Source organism: Daphnia magna, linkage group LG1 (genome assembly GCF_020631705.1).
Source record: "Daphnia magna isolate NIES linkage group LG1, ASM2063170v1.1, whole genome shotgun sequence".
NCBI lineage: Eukaryota > Metazoa > Arthropoda > Branchiopoda > Diplostraca > Daphniidae > Daphnia > Daphnia magna.
Genome location: NC_059182.1, coordinates 4653219 through 4670387, shown reverse-complemented (window position 1 = coordinate 4670387; position 17169 = coordinate 4653219). Strand labels below are relative to the sequence as shown.

General features: G+C 39.2%; 3 protein-coding genes and 1 long non-coding RNA gene across 7 annotated transcripts; 2 read left to right on the top strand and 2 right to left on the bottom strand.

Annotated features, from left to right (window-relative positions):
• Nucleotides 1-658: 658 nt before the first annotated feature.
• Nucleotides 659-6165, bottom strand: LOC116930210 (cyclic AMP response element-binding protein A). 4 transcript variants are annotated; one of them, XR_006647056.1, is made up of 9 exons: nucleotides 5515-6165; nucleotides 3137-3473; nucleotides 2863-3050; nucleotides 2729-2801; nucleotides 2147-2382; nucleotides 1874-2071; nucleotides 1580-1744; nucleotides 1397-1500; nucleotides 659-1322 (listed from the first exon to the last, which is right to left on the bottom strand). XR_006647056.1 is itself a non-coding variant. In XM_032937606.2 (8 exons), the coding sequence occupies exons 1-8, from the start codon at nucleotides 5608-5610 to the stop codon at nucleotides 1453-1455; spliced, it is 1341 nt and encodes a 446-aa protein (XP_032793497.1). In that variant the 5' UTR covers nucleotides 5611-6165; the 3' UTR covers nucleotides 659-1452. The 4 variants fall into 4 exon arrangements, 2 of the variants coding, with proteins under 2 accessions (XP_032793497.1, XP_045030313.1); XR_006647055.1 differs by having other exon boundaries at nucleotides 659-1317; XM_032937606.2 differs by having other exon boundaries at nucleotides 659-1500.
• On the top strand, nucleotides 4359-8806 carry LOC116930212. Its single transcript, XR_004398297.2, has 2 exons — nucleotides 4359-5003; nucleotides 5091-8806. It is a non-coding gene; the product is annotated as an uncharacterized LOC116930212 (long non-coding RNA).
• On the bottom strand, nucleotides 8313-14126 carry LOC116930208 (AP-2 complex subunit alpha). Its single transcript, XM_032937604.2, is given in 19 exon segments — nucleotides 8313-9052; nucleotides 9120-9324; nucleotides 9385-9529; nucleotides 9625-9763; nucleotides 9835-9964; nucleotides 10222-10574; nucleotides 10672-10869; nucleotides 10930-11061; nucleotides 11130-11294; nucleotides 11296-11313; nucleotides 11371-11508; nucleotides 11568-11736; nucleotides 11893-12043; nucleotides 12108-12216; nucleotides 12279-12510; nucleotides 12579-12772; nucleotides 12846-13057; nucleotides 13129-13216; nucleotides 13989-14126. Coding segments are annotated over 18 exon segments (2832 nt in total). The 5' UTR covers nucleotides 13193-13216; nucleotides 13989-14126; the 3' UTR covers nucleotides 8313-8974.
• Nucleotides 14126-17134, top strand: LOC116930209 (speckle targeted PIP5K1A-regulated poly(A) polymerase). Its single transcript, XM_032937605.2, is given in 7 exon segments — nucleotides 14126-14284; nucleotides 14434-14608; nucleotides 14696-14813; nucleotides 14879-14982; nucleotides 15276-15554; nucleotides 15641-16039; nucleotides 16042-17134. Coding segments are annotated over 7 exon segments (2178 nt in total). The 5' UTR covers nucleotides 14126-14269; the 3' UTR covers nucleotides 17130-17134.
• Nucleotides 17135-17169: the final 35 nt, after the last annotated feature.

Below are 17169 nucleotides of genomic sequence, written 5' to 3'. Positions count from 1 at the left end.
TTGTGAGAAATATGCGTTTCAGTCATCCTGCGTTGCAGGATCGCAGGTTGGCAGAAGTTCATCACTTTTATCAGTGCCTTAATAAACTACTGTTTTATTAATCAAGATTTCAGGTTGACGCATAATTAAAAAAAAAATACATACTTTTCTAGTCACATTAAGTCGCAGAAAGCTTATTAGTCTAAAGATTTTATGGTTGTACACATAAAAAAATAAAATGCAATGGATGTAATCACGTGCATTTCAACGTTACGTGCTGTTGGTAGGTAGCGGTAAGTCACACGTTTCATTCAGCCATGCGACTATGAGCTCAGCCGCATTTTCCACAACATCTTATTATTTTTCTTTCGTCTCATTTAAGCCCTTGAAATTCTCTAAAAGTTATAAAAACAAATTTTTTTTTTACGATTTGAATGTCATCCCAGTTTTAGTATGAAACAAAGAAGTTAAGAGACAATAATTCAAGAAAATCTGCAGCATTATCAGGCCATCGTTTTCCCATGTAGTCCCTGCCTGTTGTGAGAAAAGAAAATGAATCATCAATCATCAAGCCCTTAACGTTGTCTTGTCTTTGATTTAACTTACGCTTCGTTTTCATTTTCCCCAACGTGTTTCACGCAATCCAAAAATAGGTAAAAATTAAATATTTAAATCCACATTTGTAAAAAAAAGCAATCAATCGTGTAATAATAATGCGTGTCCTGAAACAAACGATACATTTAAGAACAAAAAAGAAAGGAACAGAAATTTCAAACGAAACGGGGGAAAAAATGAATGAAACGCGACGATGAGAGCTACATGATCCCAAATATAACCGATGAAAGTTCAAGAATCCCATGTGAAAAAATGAAATCAACCGCAATTCAAAACAAACACACGCAAACAAAAAAAACACACGGGTCAAAATATGTAGAACAGCACACAATATTTTAAACCAGTCACCGTATTCAATGCCTCAATTTTAGAAAAACAAACACGGGGAAAACAAACAGTGGTGGAACAACAACGTTTAAGGTGTCGAGAACGTGAATAAACATGAGAACTGATCGACGTTATTTTGGCGTGAACCGATTGCACGCGCTAGTCTTAAAAAACATAATCCAGCTAAGCAAAATTTGCAACAGCTCCCCCCCCCCTTTTCTTTTTTCTTCTTCTATAATAAGAATAGGAAATGTATGAATTCCGTCGCCGTAATAGCCGATGGCGCGCACATGAGGGGAGCGCAATGCCAAAAATCAGGATCGACGTCTAAAATCGGAACATTTTGTTTTTTAAAGACTAGCTATTACAGATGTGCAACGGAGTATCAGGTATTTCCTACTCTATGCAAATAAATCACATGTCTGCATCAATACAAGAGAAAGTGTTTAATGTAGAAACGAAAAAATCGATTTACCCCAAAAACGGACGGAATGATTTGACAGGCTCATTTCATCTGTCAGTCACCAACATTTAGCCTCTAGTTGAAAAGCAGTCATCGACTTCTTTAATAGGTATAGACTATACATAATGTAAACGAAATGTCTGAGTTCCATTACGGCTGTCCATCACAATCGTAGACAATATCTATTCACATTACCATTTCGTCCATCTGATGAGAGTTTAGATCCACGATGTTCGATCGCTTACTACAGAGGTGCTTGAGGCGCGTCAGTTGAAGCTGAAGGGCCGCATTGTCCGTCTCCAACTTGTGAAGCCGCTGGCGATAGTCGCTGTTTTCGTCGGCCAGCACTTGAGCTCGTCTCTGTCATCGAGAGGGCGGGCAAAAAAATTAGCACACGCCCTTCATTGACTGCATAAACTACGTATATATACCACCCTCCAACCGCCCCGAATATATACCTACATTTAAATAACAAATTTTTGTTTTTACCTCAAGCGTGTCCATGTACTCTTTCTTTTTCCGACGCGACTCTTGAGCTGAGATTTTGTTTTTGATTTTACGGCGAATTTTTTTCAACGACTTTTCTTCGGCTTTCGTAAGCGGCAACCGTGTCGGTACCGGATAGCCTTCAGATAATAGCGTTCTTTTCTCCTCCTCCGTCAGTTGAAGCACTCCAGTCGAACCTTTCTACAAGTTAAAAATAAATTTAATTTTTTTTGGGATTAAAATAATGTTTTGATTCAATTCACGATTTTCAATTACAGGTTGGTAGCTGATCAGAGGGCTATTGATAGGATGGCGGCTGCTTCCGCTGCCGAACGGGTCAGGTAATGGCTTGGTGGTTAAGAGAACGCGTCCGGCCTGATTTAATCTTCTAGTTCCGTTTTCGCTGCCTGATGCTTCCGATTTGGGAGAGGCAGCTTCTCTTTCTGGCGATAGACTTCCTTCGCTGTCGCTCGACGTCGACGACGGCGGTGTCGGGGGCAGCGAGAAGCCAGCTTCGATGACGCGCAAATATGCAAATCAAAGAAATTGAAAATTTTCGAACAAAAAAAAAGGGACACATTGATCATTTTCTCTGTAATTTTTCAAGTTTCTAGAACGTGTGGTATCTCATAAAATGTTTTTTTTTTTTTTTATATCATACAGACAAATTTACAGGTCGTAAAGATAGAAAAAAAAAAAGGTGGGTGCCATAAGCGAAAGGTAGTTCGATCTGCCGCAACAAGTGTGTCGCAAGTGCGTCGCCATATGCGTTAATGTATACGTGCGTGTACGACAATGTAAACGAAACGTTTTATAAAAGAAAAATGGGGTTATGAAAAAAAAATATATATGGTTCACCTGATTTATTAGAGCACGAAGTGTTTGCCACTCTGGTCAGCATTAGACGGCTGTTTGCAGGCACTGCCTTCGTCTGAAATGATTACACGTCCAATAATGCAAAAAAAATCACAAAAAAAAAAATTATTGATCACCTTGGCAGTGGGTCGTTCGCGGTTGCACGAAGTGCTGGAAAACGAAATGGATCGCTTCCGCGATTCCGAGCGGGAATTTTTCAAATCAAACTGGGCGTCGATGAACGTCGAAGGAGACGCAGGCCGTGGAGAAGTTGGTTCCGTCTTGACGCCCAGTGAAAGTGGATCGCAAAACGGGTTTCCTATTCCTGGACACAACCAACATGTTTATGATTTCTTTACTGGGTGAACCATCTCATTTCTACAAAAAAAAAAAAGGGGGAACCTGTTTTACCTGTACTCGAATCGGTGTCTTCAGAAATTTCAACTTCCCCTCGGCTACCGATAGTGATGTTGAACGTGCTCGTATTGTCCTTGGAATTCATGAGCGATGCCTCGGTGTAGAAGGACGAATTGGGATGAGCGCGACTGGCGTAGCGGCGAACGGGGTTAATCAAGACTTTGTTGGTCGTATCGGTGATGAGCCGATCGTGTAACACCACCATGCCCGTGTCGCTGGCGGAGAGATCGTCGTTGCCGTCATCTTCGACAGGCATCAAACTGAAACTTAACCCAGTTGGCCAATCGGCGTGTTCGTAGCTCTCCGTGTCTTGCAATTCCACCACCATCGACTGGTTGACGAAAATTTAAAAAAAAAACGCCCACAATAATGTGTGAAAATTCAAATTTAGTTAATTCTACATTTTAAAAAATGTGTTTGGACTTGTCATGACGAAAAAAAGACAAAGCAACGAGAAAAAAGTCGGAATGCTGTGTAACCTTTTTAGTGGATTCGAACACAGTTGAATCACGTAGGCAAACACAGACGGAAAAAAAAAAGCAGACGACAAAAAATGGCTGAAAAAGGTTCGTAAGTTTTTTTTTTGTTTTTTTGTTATTTACTTTGTGGTGTTGTGTGACTGCTTTTCAAGGCGAACGAAGGAGGAACTGTTGACCGAAATGACACCAACATTTTGTGTGTGTGTGTGTGTGTGGTACATAAACAAGTAAAACGTAGTCTCATGGCTACTATTTAGATGACTCGAAGAGTGAAAGTCAAAAGTTTTAAAACTCTTTCTCCTCTTTTGTGAGTAACAAGTGCACTAGCAGAAGAATTACCATCTGTTAGGGACGAAGAGAACAAGCGTTGCACGCTCAGTTGGCCATACACACACAAAAAGAACAGGGGGAGGGAATGAGAAGCAAGTAACGAGCCGAACGAAAGATAGAGACTCAACGAAGAAAATAGGAAGAATAACAAGAAAAAGAGTTTCACTGCTTGTCCTTGACCATCGGCTAATGAACTCTCCCCACACTTCCCGCTCTGCTGCTAAACGCACCACAGTGCAAAGTAACAGCAGTACGACAAAAGGCTTAGAATTAGCATAAACCAACAATGTGCCAAATTTATTTAAAAGAAAAAATCGTGTCCTCTTGTTTCAGATTTATAGGGTTTAAGAAAAAGAATAAATTCTTTCGAATAGATTCTGTGCAGTCGTATAAACATGGACTTTGTTTTGTTTTTGTTTTTTTCCAAACAAACGTGCTTATCTAAAATTCCATAATTTTAGAACTGTCAAACGGCACATATGTTCGAAAATGGCGGTGCTCATCCGTTCAGACGCCGTTTCCTTTTGGGAGGCATTTCTTATCGTGTAGAAACGAAAAGCAATTTTTATTTATTGTGCGTACTCTCAAACGTTTGACTATCATTTTCAAAACGAAACAAAACGAATTGTTTTTCCTCGTTCTAATGACATCTAGGAGTTCCCCCCACGTTCGTTGAAAGATTACAACATCTGTGACCGTTGTGAAACCCGTTCAAAAGTGCAAGTGAAAAGATTGGACTATATTCTTTTAGCCATTTGAAATGATCGATTTTAACTTGGAAATAAAAAATGAAATTTGGCAATTGTGCAGAAAAAATGACGACGAAAATGCTGGGCCAGTGAACTCGTCTTCCAACGACATTTAAAACAGAGAACCGGTTCTGTTACAAAGGAAAATTCTCTGCCGGTGCACGTCTACAACAAAATAAAAATGCCATCCAATTTCGTATTCAAGCTCAGCTTCTTTTATCGGAGTTCCAGCAAGCGTGGCCTTGAACGCCAGGAGCGATGACATATCAAACACAGAAGACTTTCAATTTTGGTATCAAACAGGTAATCACGCAGACCAAAAATTACGACTCTAATTTCATGTGCTCTATCTACAGAGAAAGTTTTCACAAATATTTCATGTTTTTCAAGACCACGAAGATCAATAGGAAAATAATTTTCTTCCCTACGGTCAAGATAACGCCCCATCGTATTCCCAACAAAAGAACACAACATTTTCTACCTGAAGGTCAACGGTAACTTTCGGTCATTTTTAAGAGGAAGCGCAATGCACACGAGACTTGATTCTTTTTTTTTAAAAGCCATCAACAGCCACCTCTTTCCTTTTATTTTTTTTGCCGTGTAATAGAGTAAAGATTTCCGCCCCCACTTCAGGAAAATGTTTTCACTAGTCCCATCTCGCACGTGACCGAGTCCCACCCAACATTTACGTCAACGTACTCCTTTACCTTTCGAGCTCAGCGTTTAGTTAGAACAGGGATCGTTTTAAGTCTGTCGTATCGACGGATGTTCACACAACAATGTTTAGAGAGAGAAAAAAAACAAAAAGACTTACCGACTGAAAAGAATCAGTTTCCCACAGTTCTGGCAGAGCATCCATGCTCTCATTGTAGTCACATAATGGCTGTTCTAAGCTATCGAAAGCATCCATTTCGTTCACTGTAATTTATTGTTATTTTATTTTTCGTTGACAATCCCGGAAAGAAGAAGAAGAAGCAAAGATTGTTCAACCTTCACGTAATGTTTTGATGCACGAAAATTCACATAGAGCACGAGAAAAAGGAGAGACTTTGAAGTCAGTTCATTTCCTTCCGGGACTTTGCGAAAAAAAAAAAAAACGAGACAAGCACCACGTTTATTGCGGTTTTTTTTCTTGGTGTAGATTTTCTCGCCCACTTAAGTCTCGAAAAAAAAAAAAATTTGCCAGATATTTCCTGTCCAACTGACACCGACCTTTGCAATCAGACCAAAAACAGAACGTAACGCGATAGTTTGACGAAACGAACGTTCCAAGACCTTCAGATTTCTTGAATTTCAGTCTTGCACAAGTGGCTCATAAAACAATTGCCAACAAAATATTCAAAACTTGTTCGAATATGGAAAACGAAAACAAGATGTGTGTGTGTGTGTGTGTGAGGGGTGGATGACGAAGAATTTCAATCCACCTGTTCACTCGTCGAAGGTTCAGAGACAACTGCCGGTTCGCCGGCTGCCGGCACTGGCCATACACACGCAAAGTCGCTATAAAGCCCAAAGCACAAGTTGTAGATAAAAAAAAGGGGGGGGGGGTATTTGAAATTTTTTTTTTTTTTCTTTCTTTTTTTTTTTTACATACACGCGCTTGTCTAATTTATTCTTTCCCAACCCTTATTTTTCACCTAAATTACTATTTTTATTTGTTTGGGATTTCGACTTTTTGTATTGCAAAAATAAATACGAATAGGAATGAACAGAAGTAAAATTTTTAGGCAAATTACGTGTCGCGATACCGTGTGTGTGTGTGTTTTTAATGGGGCCACCTTTTTTTTTCGTGAAACAGATGTTTGTGCGCGTTTTCCGTGTACTGTGTATTTGTTGACAAAATGGCACTAAAAGATAATGTGAATATCAGACAAGGATTAATTGATTAAGCTTACATTTGATTCAATTAAGACAGAAAATAATAATTATTTAAATAAAAAAAAAATCATTTAAACTTGCCCGTAGAGAAATTTCTAGAGCACTTGGCCCGTAACGCGGTATAGAAAGATAACACGTGCACGTATAACATGTAAAACACATTAAAATCGAGCTTATCTTATCTCTACATTTTACTAGGGTGAATTGCTCTAGTCGATTGTGTGGCGGGGAGAGGGTTGGGGCAAAAAGTAATATGGAAACAAACTGAAAATTACATTTGAAATTGTAATTTCTGGAGGGTTAATGCGGCACATCAATCAATCAAAGGTGAACCTATCCTTCAAACGCCATTGGTGCTTTAGGCCGTCTATTTTCTTATTTCGAAAAAACCAGTTTTTATCCCACAATCGTATTCTATGTCTACCGTCAGCTTCCAAATGCTCTTTGACGAGGACGGTTATTAGGAAGCTCGTCATCACTGTGGGCACTGAACAGCAATTTCAACACACACTATACAAGGTTGAGCTATTCGTAAATGTCCTACTTGTCTGTCACTATAACGAGATTTTCACAAGCTAAAAATAACTAATAGAAGTTTTCTAATTTATTCGAGAAATTGGGCCGTCGTCGGCCATCACTTTCTCATTTCCTGATTCTGTTTGACTTTTCTAATCGTTTTCGTTTTTTTGTTGTTGCCTTCGAAAAGTAAATCGGAGCTTAAAATGCAGTCTACTCGTGTTTACACATTTATCGGTGGCCCCGACTAGAATGTTTGGATTCAGGGTAGTCTAACATAATTTGACATTTAACAGACCTCCCCTAGAGATGAAATGTACCCAGGTAAAATAACAACAACCTTACATATTGGCTATTCGAAAATGTTGTGAAACCTTTCGTAATGATTTTTAAGGGACGAAATCGTTTTGCCTGTTACCTAGTCAGACCCTCATCAGCCGCTCGTCAGGCCCTTGTCAGACGAACGTCACATTTACTATGTAGGTTATACTGCTTTGCAGCAGATGACTTTGAACAAGCGATTTAGCAGACGTCGCGGGACCTTCACAGTTGTAGACAGACGTAAAAATCGGTGGTGCCTTGCTTTTTTTCTAGAAATTTATACTTCACCAGCTCTGCCCTACCTCGCTGGCCTTTGATATTCCCTTGGGAAACGCTTTTCGTTCAACTTGCTACAACCTTTTTCACGTCATTCAAAAGCTAAGAGGCTAAACAATTACGTTGATTTTGACAACACACGTGGTGCTCAACCTAATGCTGTACTTATTACAGACGAATAAAATTTAAAAGTACTTAACGAAAATGGGTATTAAAATGACATGGCCTACATATTTGGTTGATCCCAACTATTAAACGTAAACACGTTGAGCTTTGCATTGATAATTTGAGTGTTAACGTATGTCAACAATTTATGAATTTTACATATTCATTCAATGATTCATCCCTTTACAAATTATGGCTGATTTAACTATCATTACTTATTATACTATTATTACTTGATTTACATCGTTGCTGAATATTCACGTTTTGCCGAGTCCAAGATAAACAGCTGATCACTGTAGACTTAAAAAATTTGACGTAAATGAACAACCTAATTACATTCTCCTTGGAAACGAGCGCTACGCAGCAACAGTCTATGGTTCGGCAACCATTTCCACTCGGTTAACAGTTTTGAGTACTAATTTAACTCGAATTACGTTAGTAAACAAACGTAGGATATTGGGAAGATGTTCAGTTTCAACAGAGAACACGTGCACAGTGTATTTTACTTTTTTATTATTATTTTTTTTTTTTCCTTTTCTTGTTGTTGTTGTTGGGAGAAAAGAGTCCGGGGTATAGAGAGTAAGGGCGTTTGAGAATAAACAGCTAAATAAGTAACAATGATGAAAAAAAAAAAAAATCAACAAAAAAACTGAAGTACGACAAACAGTAGAACTGCACAAAGAATAAATGGCTTATCTTTACGCCGCGCTAACTTTTCCTTAGATGCCGAGGTAAGAAGCAATTCAATCAACCTCAGTCACCGGAATAATTTTTTTTTTAAAGTACAAGGAGATAATATGGTAAAGCGGGATATAAAGTGCACGAGACAACTAAGAAATATTTTAACTTGGGAATTTTCAAACAGATTTTTCCTTTTAAAAGAGACAGAAGGGGGAGGTGGAGGAGGGAAAATGACCGATTTTTAAGTGTTTTTTTTTTCGGTATAGCCATCATCAAAAATGGTTTGTCTATTACAAACAAGATTGACGTTTGCCGCATTTCTTAAGTTGTTTCAGGAAATCTTGGGTCATTTCGAACAACGATAATCGCCCCCCTTTTATTTAGGTAGATGTCAGCTGTTGCCGTTGCTGTATAAGTTCAGTTTACACACCTGCTGGTCAAAACTGGTCGCAGAGAAGATCGCATATCAGTTTTGCCACCGAATCCTTGCTCGAGCGAATCGTTAGACGATACATCTGAAACGAATGGGCGAACGCATTTAGCTCACGCAATTGTTAATTTTATGAATTCGTTTTCTCTCACCTGGGCTTGCCGGTTCGGTTCAAGCCGTAATAAGCAACCAATCTGTTGCGTTCGAGTGTGTATGATGCCAGCACTAACGTAGTTCTCGGGGTTGGGATCAATACCATCTAGCAATTTCATACCTGTGCCGATCAATTTCGTGCGAATGTGAGATGCATCGATTGGTTGAGTGGCTTGGAATATTTTCTGAGCTTCTTGATTGGATCTGAATTATGAACCATATTCGTTAACCGTAACTATTTATTTAAATACGCTCGTCACCCACCCGCTGAGATTCTTCCAACGGCTGAAAAACGCTTCAGAGTTCATTTCGGTCGGTTCAAAAAACTTGTTAATTGTCAACGGCAACTTGAGGCTCAGCCGTTGTTGGACTCCGTTGTAGAGGAAGAGAATTGTTAGCGTCGGATATTCTAGAAAGAAATAGCTCACGTTAGTCACTGACCAGTCTCGTAAAAACAAACGTAATTACAGTAGCTCAGAAAAACAACAACAAAAAAAGTCTTACCCAAAAACTCGTCGACGCATTCGACATTGACCAGCTGTTGAATTTGTGCACCGGCATCCACGTTCACATCGACGGGTTTCACTTGGAGAATCAGTTTCGTTGCTAGATCTCCTGGAGTTCCCACCGACGAAGAAAAGCCCTAAATCACAACATGTATATAGATTTTTTTAAAAGGCCAAGAATTTCGTATGGATGAGTCTCGTTGACTACCTGTAGAGCGAACGATGTTTTATTGCCAAAATAGAGCGCAATGCGCCCGAGATTTTGGCGGAATTCAGACTTGACTCCGATTTGTAGTAGGTCGTTTTCAAAAAGCACTCCGTTATTTTTGCAAGCAAACCTAACCACAAATAACGATACCATTATTAAGCATAGCGGAAAACTGAATGGCCTTACAGTTACAAACAGAAGGCGATAATTCAAAGAAATCTTAGTTATGATGTCTAGACTTTCGTAGAAAGAAGAAACTTTAGATAATAAATACTAAACGAAACAAAATGATAGAAGAAACGGTGGTAAAACGTGGAAAATGCACATTGCGGAAATAGACTTGGGGAAACTATTGCAATAAAAAATAAATTGGAAAAAGTGAAATACTTTTTCAAATTGTCGATCGGTTGGAATGAAGAACCGAATCCATTATTGACACTCGGCGGTGAAGCTGAGCTGAACACGTCGGCAAGCATGTCGACCAATGGAGCAGGATTAGGTGTGGTTGTCGGTGCAGAAGGAGACGCCAGACCAAGAAGATCGTTGCTCTGGCCGCTAGTATTATGGTTCGAGTGATTCGCCACCGCATTCAACGCAGGGCTTTTTCGCTCTTTCGGGGTAGCTCCATCGCTTCCCGCCGATCCGGGCTCGGCAACACGGCCCGGTTTCTTCTTTTTCAAGATGGCCAAAATTGAAGATTCCCGTTCTGGGAATGGAGGCATCTCTTCTAGAACTGTAGCCTGCGTAGCAAAATGAAAATGATAAACATCATGCCAAAGATTCGAACTAATCACATGTGCTTTTCAATAGGGCAAAATCCAGTAAAGAAAATCCTACCAGGACATCTGTGGAAGCGACAATGCTGAGTTGAAGGTATTCGGATGCTCTTTGCTGAAGCTCGGCATCTGCACTGCGTAGGTTATTGTCAGCTTTGAACACGTCTTGGATGAGATGTTTGATCTCCGGAAACAAGTTGACGAATTTAACGTATGTAGTTAGCAAAAGAGCGCGGGTATTGGCCGAGCAGAGGTGGTACTAAAAAGGTAAAATTTGGTGAGCATGACGTTAAGACAAAAATTTAAGAGTTGATGTTACTTTGGAATGTAGAAGTTGGAACTGGACAGCGGGGGAAGAGCGCTGGTCTCCTGCAATAAGATTACCAAACTCCCCTAAAACATAGGAACCTACTTTCACCATATTTTCGTGACACGCTGGCGCCTGAAGAGCCTGTGTTTTAAAATTCCCGTTAAAATCGAATGAATTACACAGTTTACGAGAGAAAAAAAAGTACATACTTCGAAAACAGTTTTAGCTGCGTAACCTTGGACATCATCTCTGTTTATAACAATCTGGATAACGCGGAACCACACTTCGTCGGAAACATAGTCACCGGCGATGCGAATCAGATTGAGAATAACATCGACGTACCACGTGTAGTCTGTGGCATATTTTTCGGCTAAGAATAGCTACTTTCAACACCTGAAAGAATCACATCGGTAGAGAAAATTTGGTAGCAATCAATCGATAAAAACAAACCATTTCCTCTCGAATAGAATAGTCGGCAGTTTCGAGATAATTTAACATTTCCTGGACAATCTCTTCGGCGTTGCTCTTGTCGCACATGGCATACAGGAGATCCACAGCCCGTTGACGAACCGATACATCCCGTTCGGTCTAGAAAAAGAAAATTGAATTGTTAATTCATTTCTCGTGATGGCAAGAATACATTTTACCTTGAGCGCATTGATGACCGTCTCCTGATGCTTTTTGACAGAGTCGTGAGAAAATTCTGACGTGGCCAACAGACAAAGTGACTCCAGCGCTAGATATCTCAAGTTCGTTTCACGGTGGGATAAGAACTGACCGAGTTGATTACACCCACGAACAAGCAACGTTGCGTCACTAGAATGTACAAACAAGAAAAAGAAATTTAGATTTCGGCAGTGAATTACGCGAAAGGGAATTAAGAATGCAACACTGACAATACGGCGGGGCAATAGCCCATCGTGACAGAGCAATGAAAATTGTAAATCCATTTACTTTGTATAAGAAACCTACCTATCAGCATGGATGATTAGGCTAATTGCCTCAAAGAGCACCGCGTTTTTAGCATTGGAATGCTGTACTTTCTTCGATTTTGGCGGTTCTTGCGCCTTGTTCAAGATAGTTTCTAAGCATTCAGTTAGACGTCCACGAACGCCGGCATCCTCTTCAAGAAAAAGAATTGTTCATAATTAGAACTATATTAATATTGAATGGAACTAACGCTGTACCCGGTGGTGGATAGTTTTGAAGTAGTCTCAGAAGCTTAACAGACAACCAAGGAGCTGGCACGAAGTAATAAGTGTAGTCCTGTAAATCTGTGTAGCTTGCTGTCACGATCTAAAATTCCAGAATACATTGGAATAGGAAAATAAAGTTTTTAATGAAATTCTTTTAATTACCCGACTCAGACGAGACACGGCTAGACTAACGCATCCTTTATATTCGTCAGTGTTACGTTTCACCAGAGCTTCAATCAAAGAAGCAGCAGCCGTCACAACTCCTAGATGTTGGTCGTTCAATAAATGAATGATGCGTGATGTCCATTCTCCACTGGGTATGACTTCGGGACACGTTCGTAGCAATCTCAAAAGGCAGAGGGCAGCCGATTGCTTAACAACATCCATAGTGTCTCTATTCATAGTTCATTAATTTAAAACAGGCCTTATTTCGAAACACTGATAGAAAAATTAAATGTATACCCCGACACAAGCAGTTTCGGGATTTCTGTACCGAACGTTTCGGCCATTTCTTTGCTCCCAATATTGGCAATGCACTGAAGTGCCAAATTGACATGAATCGGATTTCGTGAAGCTAGGTCATTCTTTATGCTCTGAATGATCAAGCGGATCAAATCGCTGTTGGTATTTACCAGCACAGAGATGAAAAGATAACCCTAGATAACGATATTTGGAATAGTAAATGTTAGTAAACAAAATTGTTGGAGAAGACGAAGCATTTTGACTTACTATTTGTTTTTCAGTGTACTTATTGGAAGACAGGAGATTGACGGCCTCCATATGGCCGAAATCGATATCGTGTCCCAATAGGAAGATGAACAACAATTTGCAAACATATTTCTTTTTTTGGTAGCCATCTAAAGTTTTGTCCCCTTTAAATTTGGATCGTATATTGGCCAATTCTTTATTAATTCGCTTGATTTCCGCTTCTTTGCTTTTGCCTGCATAACGGTTTTCAAAACATTAATTATTGCGTTAATACAAAACAATTAGAAAGGAAAAAAAAACATACAATTTCGAATGTCTGAAATGAAGACGGCCAGGCCTCGCATACCATCTCCTCTGACGGCCGGCATTCTCTTTCTGTTATCCACTCGTAACTGCAATGGAAAAAATTAAAAGAAACATGACAATATAAACATAGAGCAAATCTTATTGTAGTCGTGTATATTTGAAAAAGAACTATGGTTGCGAGAGCGCTTGCGCCAAGTTGTCAAAGAGTATACGAAGCCACCGATATTGATTTCATGGTGTTGCCTCGTAAAAGGACTCCCGTATCGTACAATAAACTTTGACGATTAACACTTTTTCAAATCTGTCTAGCTATAATTTGAGATGACCTTAAAATAGAAACAAAATAGAAAGAAAATCCTGTAACATTTTGTGGCTCATTTGCAGCCAGTACGTTCCCAAAACAATCTTCAGGCCTTATTGTTTTGATAAAATCATCTAAAAACAAAAAAATTCTATTTCAATTAAAATGATTAAATTCAAATACTTTTCCTGTTTTCAGTAGCCTGTGACACAAGCACAACAATACGAATGAATGAGAATTGTTTTTACAGGTTACTGGTGTTCACACATTGTTAACATACAAACTTATTGCTGTCAAACCTAATAACGTTATCTTCTCAGGAAAATACGAACTCAATTTTGGAAGGGCTATCACCAGAATGTACAAGATTTTAAGAAATTTAAATGTGGAGTCTTGTCAGCCTTTGGAAACATAAACCAGTAATTTTGGAGTAGTTTTGAAACGTCACCCCCCCGTGTCGTTGCCAAACTCAACACAACCATTGAACATTCCGAAGATAAGGCTAAGTGCCAGGTTTTTGGCAAAAATAAACGAAAAACCTAGCTCACAATTCTTACCGAGTTTTCGACCGGTGAAACTGCTTCAGAAACTCCTGTCCTGTGGGACTACACAGTGAAATATGAAGAAACCACCCACTTCACATCTAAGACATCTAGGACATCTGGTGGCTCAATAATGCAAATGTTGTCTGCTTTGCAAAATCAAGCCACGTTTTGCTCATGTTCCAAAACAAATTAACGAAGTTGTTTCCCCCTTTAACAGTTATTCACGGCATTGAGCTATCCTTCGTGAATCGAGTGTACATCGATACAAATTCTTGATTAGATACCGAAGAAAAATGGATAAGGTTAAGGTACGCTTATCGGTATTTGTTTAAATTTGTCTTTAACTGCTATTAAGGCCGTTACGGGTTCAAATATTTCGTACGTAAAGTTTTGGAGGTTGCTCATACCAAAACTCCCGTAGACAATAATTGTACATAACTCCTGTATTTTGATCCAGAAAAAGGCAACCTATATGGAAAAACAATTTTGTGCTGTTTGCAACATCAGGGTGGATCGACATAGCAGTATGGAACAACATTTGAATGGGAAAAAGCATATGTCTCTGTTAAACAAAGCACAAAGAAAAAGAAGAATAGAGGAGCAAGCATGCAGTGAAGGAGTTTATATTACAGGTAAGACCTTTAAAGAGTGAGTAATTAATTGAGTGTTCTAATATTTTAATGTTATTATTGAAATGTGTTTTGGAACAAAATGAAAAGGAATTCCAACTTCAGTAAGCAATACAACATTGCTAGAATATTTTAAAAGCTTTGGACAAGTGGTTGCCATCCAAAGATATGAAACAGACAACCAAACGCTGTTGCAGTTCAAGTTAAGGTGAGTGGATTCATCAAGAATTGTAGTGCTATCTAAAGTTTATTATGAAATTACCTTGTTTAAAGAAAGCAAGCACATGCAGCATTGAAAAGCTCTCACCATGTTGGAGGAAGTGAACTTTTGGTTCGACCACGGAGAGCCGTTCAGCATCAAACAACCGTACCAAAAGGTTCATTTTAACTTTAAAAATTTCCTTAATTTATCATAGATGCTTCTTAATCTAGCTTGTGTAAATTAGCGGGTATCATTAGTTGTCCATTTGTTTCCGTGAGCTACTGCTCCGTTATTATATAAATGGACATACCCCCTAGTATGTCTTGTGTTTTCGTCCTAGCACGTGTAGATGTTAGTAGAAGGAAGATGCGCCAAGCTATTAGAATCTAAACATGTTCATCAAAGTTTCTATTGGAAATCTAATCAAATGTATACACTTCTTTTCTCCTATGTTTCACTATGTTCTAGATGGTGTGGTGAGCCACATAGAAATTTTTAAAAACGCATTAGAAGAATCTATGAAAACAAACCCTGAGATGTCTATTGACGAGCAGATTCGTTCGCTGGTCACAGTCTTGGAAGTCACAGAAGAAGAAAAGCGCCGACAGTCACAGATTATCTCAACGCTAGAGGAATGGTTGTCACTCGAATTTCCATCTTGCCGAATTCACCTGTTTGGATCGTCTGTTTCTAGATTGGCCTTTCGCGGTGAATCAGATCTTGACATCTTCATGGAAACTCCGACAAGTATGAAAAGAAACTTTGTTTGTATTGAACTTCGAAATTAAAAATTGTAAATTAGAAAATGTAAATAGAAAATCCTCTATTTATAGATGCCAGTATACCCTCTGTTAGGGAGCCATTTTCTTTTCAAGAAGAAACTCTGAAGAAACAGCGGGAAAATGTGCTTGACGTTCTCCGTCGAGCATCTAACATCATACGCCGTCATCCAGACGTATCCGATTTGTTCGTCATCTCCAACGCTCGGATACCACTTTTAAAATTCGTCCACTTTCCAACAGGAATCAAATGCGACCTCACTTGCAATAATATCATCGGCGTCCAAAACTCGAAGCTTTTGTTCTCCCTACAAAGCTTCGATATCCGAATCAGACCTTATTTGTACGCACTAAAATTCTGGGCGAAGAGTCATCGTTTGATTAGTTCTCCCGAATCGTCCTTGTCGAGTTATGCCTTAACTCTCATGGCTGTATACTATTTACAACAAATGGATCCCCTCTTATCCCAAGTGTAGAGTCGTTGCAGAGCGCAGTGCCAGTTGAGGAACGGATGTCCTGCAATGGATGGAACATAAGTTACAAAGTACCATCCGTTGCAGGATCAATTAATACCGAGATAACCATTATGGATTTATTGATTGGGTTTTTTCGTTTTTACCGGAACCTCAATGCGAGCGAAATGGTTGTGTGTCCGCTGCAAGGGAAACTTGTACCGAAAACCGACTTTAAAGATTCTACTCATCCTGTTAAAGAAGAACTGTCGTGCGACAACGAAAACCGTGACTTGAGACCTCCTTTGAAATTGAGCTTGTTGTGTGTTCAAGACCCGTTCCAACTCGACTTCAACATATGTTTTAATTTTCGGCATTTTGAGTTGTTCCAGTCCCTTTGCGAATCAGCGGAGCACACCTGCTTAAGAATTTTGGAAGTAAAAAAAGAAGCCAGAGTTTTAGATCTCTTCAAAACTACCGTAAAGACGAAGTTTTCGGCTGCCAAAGTCGTTGAATCTCCTCTTAAGTCTTCAATATTTCTCAGATTCCAACCGATTCACGATGGGGCCAGTCCTGAACAAGCGGAAAACCTGATTCGTTCCGTTGGTCAATTTATAGGTAGTTTGTTTAGTTTCTCTTATGGCATTCAATTTGAAGAAAATACCCAAATTAAAAAGAAACGTAAACAAATGAATTCCGATTTCTCTATTCTTCACGACGAAAATGGTTCTCTTTTGAAATGGAGGACTAATTATTTAATGACTGTGCCATTTGATGTGTGCACAAACAAACGGGAAGGGCTATTAGCTAGCCAAGTTCTACTTGAAAACGATGCCAAGTCTTTGCTCGATCGTGAAAGAGCTATTACTTCGTTGCTGTCCTGTACATCACCTGAAAATGTAACCCCATATGCTGTTGTCAATTTTTCGATGAGTTATGACGTGGGCCCCTTGGTTGTAAGCCTACACTTCGGAAATACCGTTAGCCCTAAAACATTTTTTCTGAAACTTGTGACAGATTTTCGACGCTGTGTAAGTAAATCTGTTGAAGATCATTTGATTGAGAACAAGTTGCAGTACAAGTTAAAATGATGAAATCCCTTGCTCATTTAGAATTTAAAAAAATGTATCG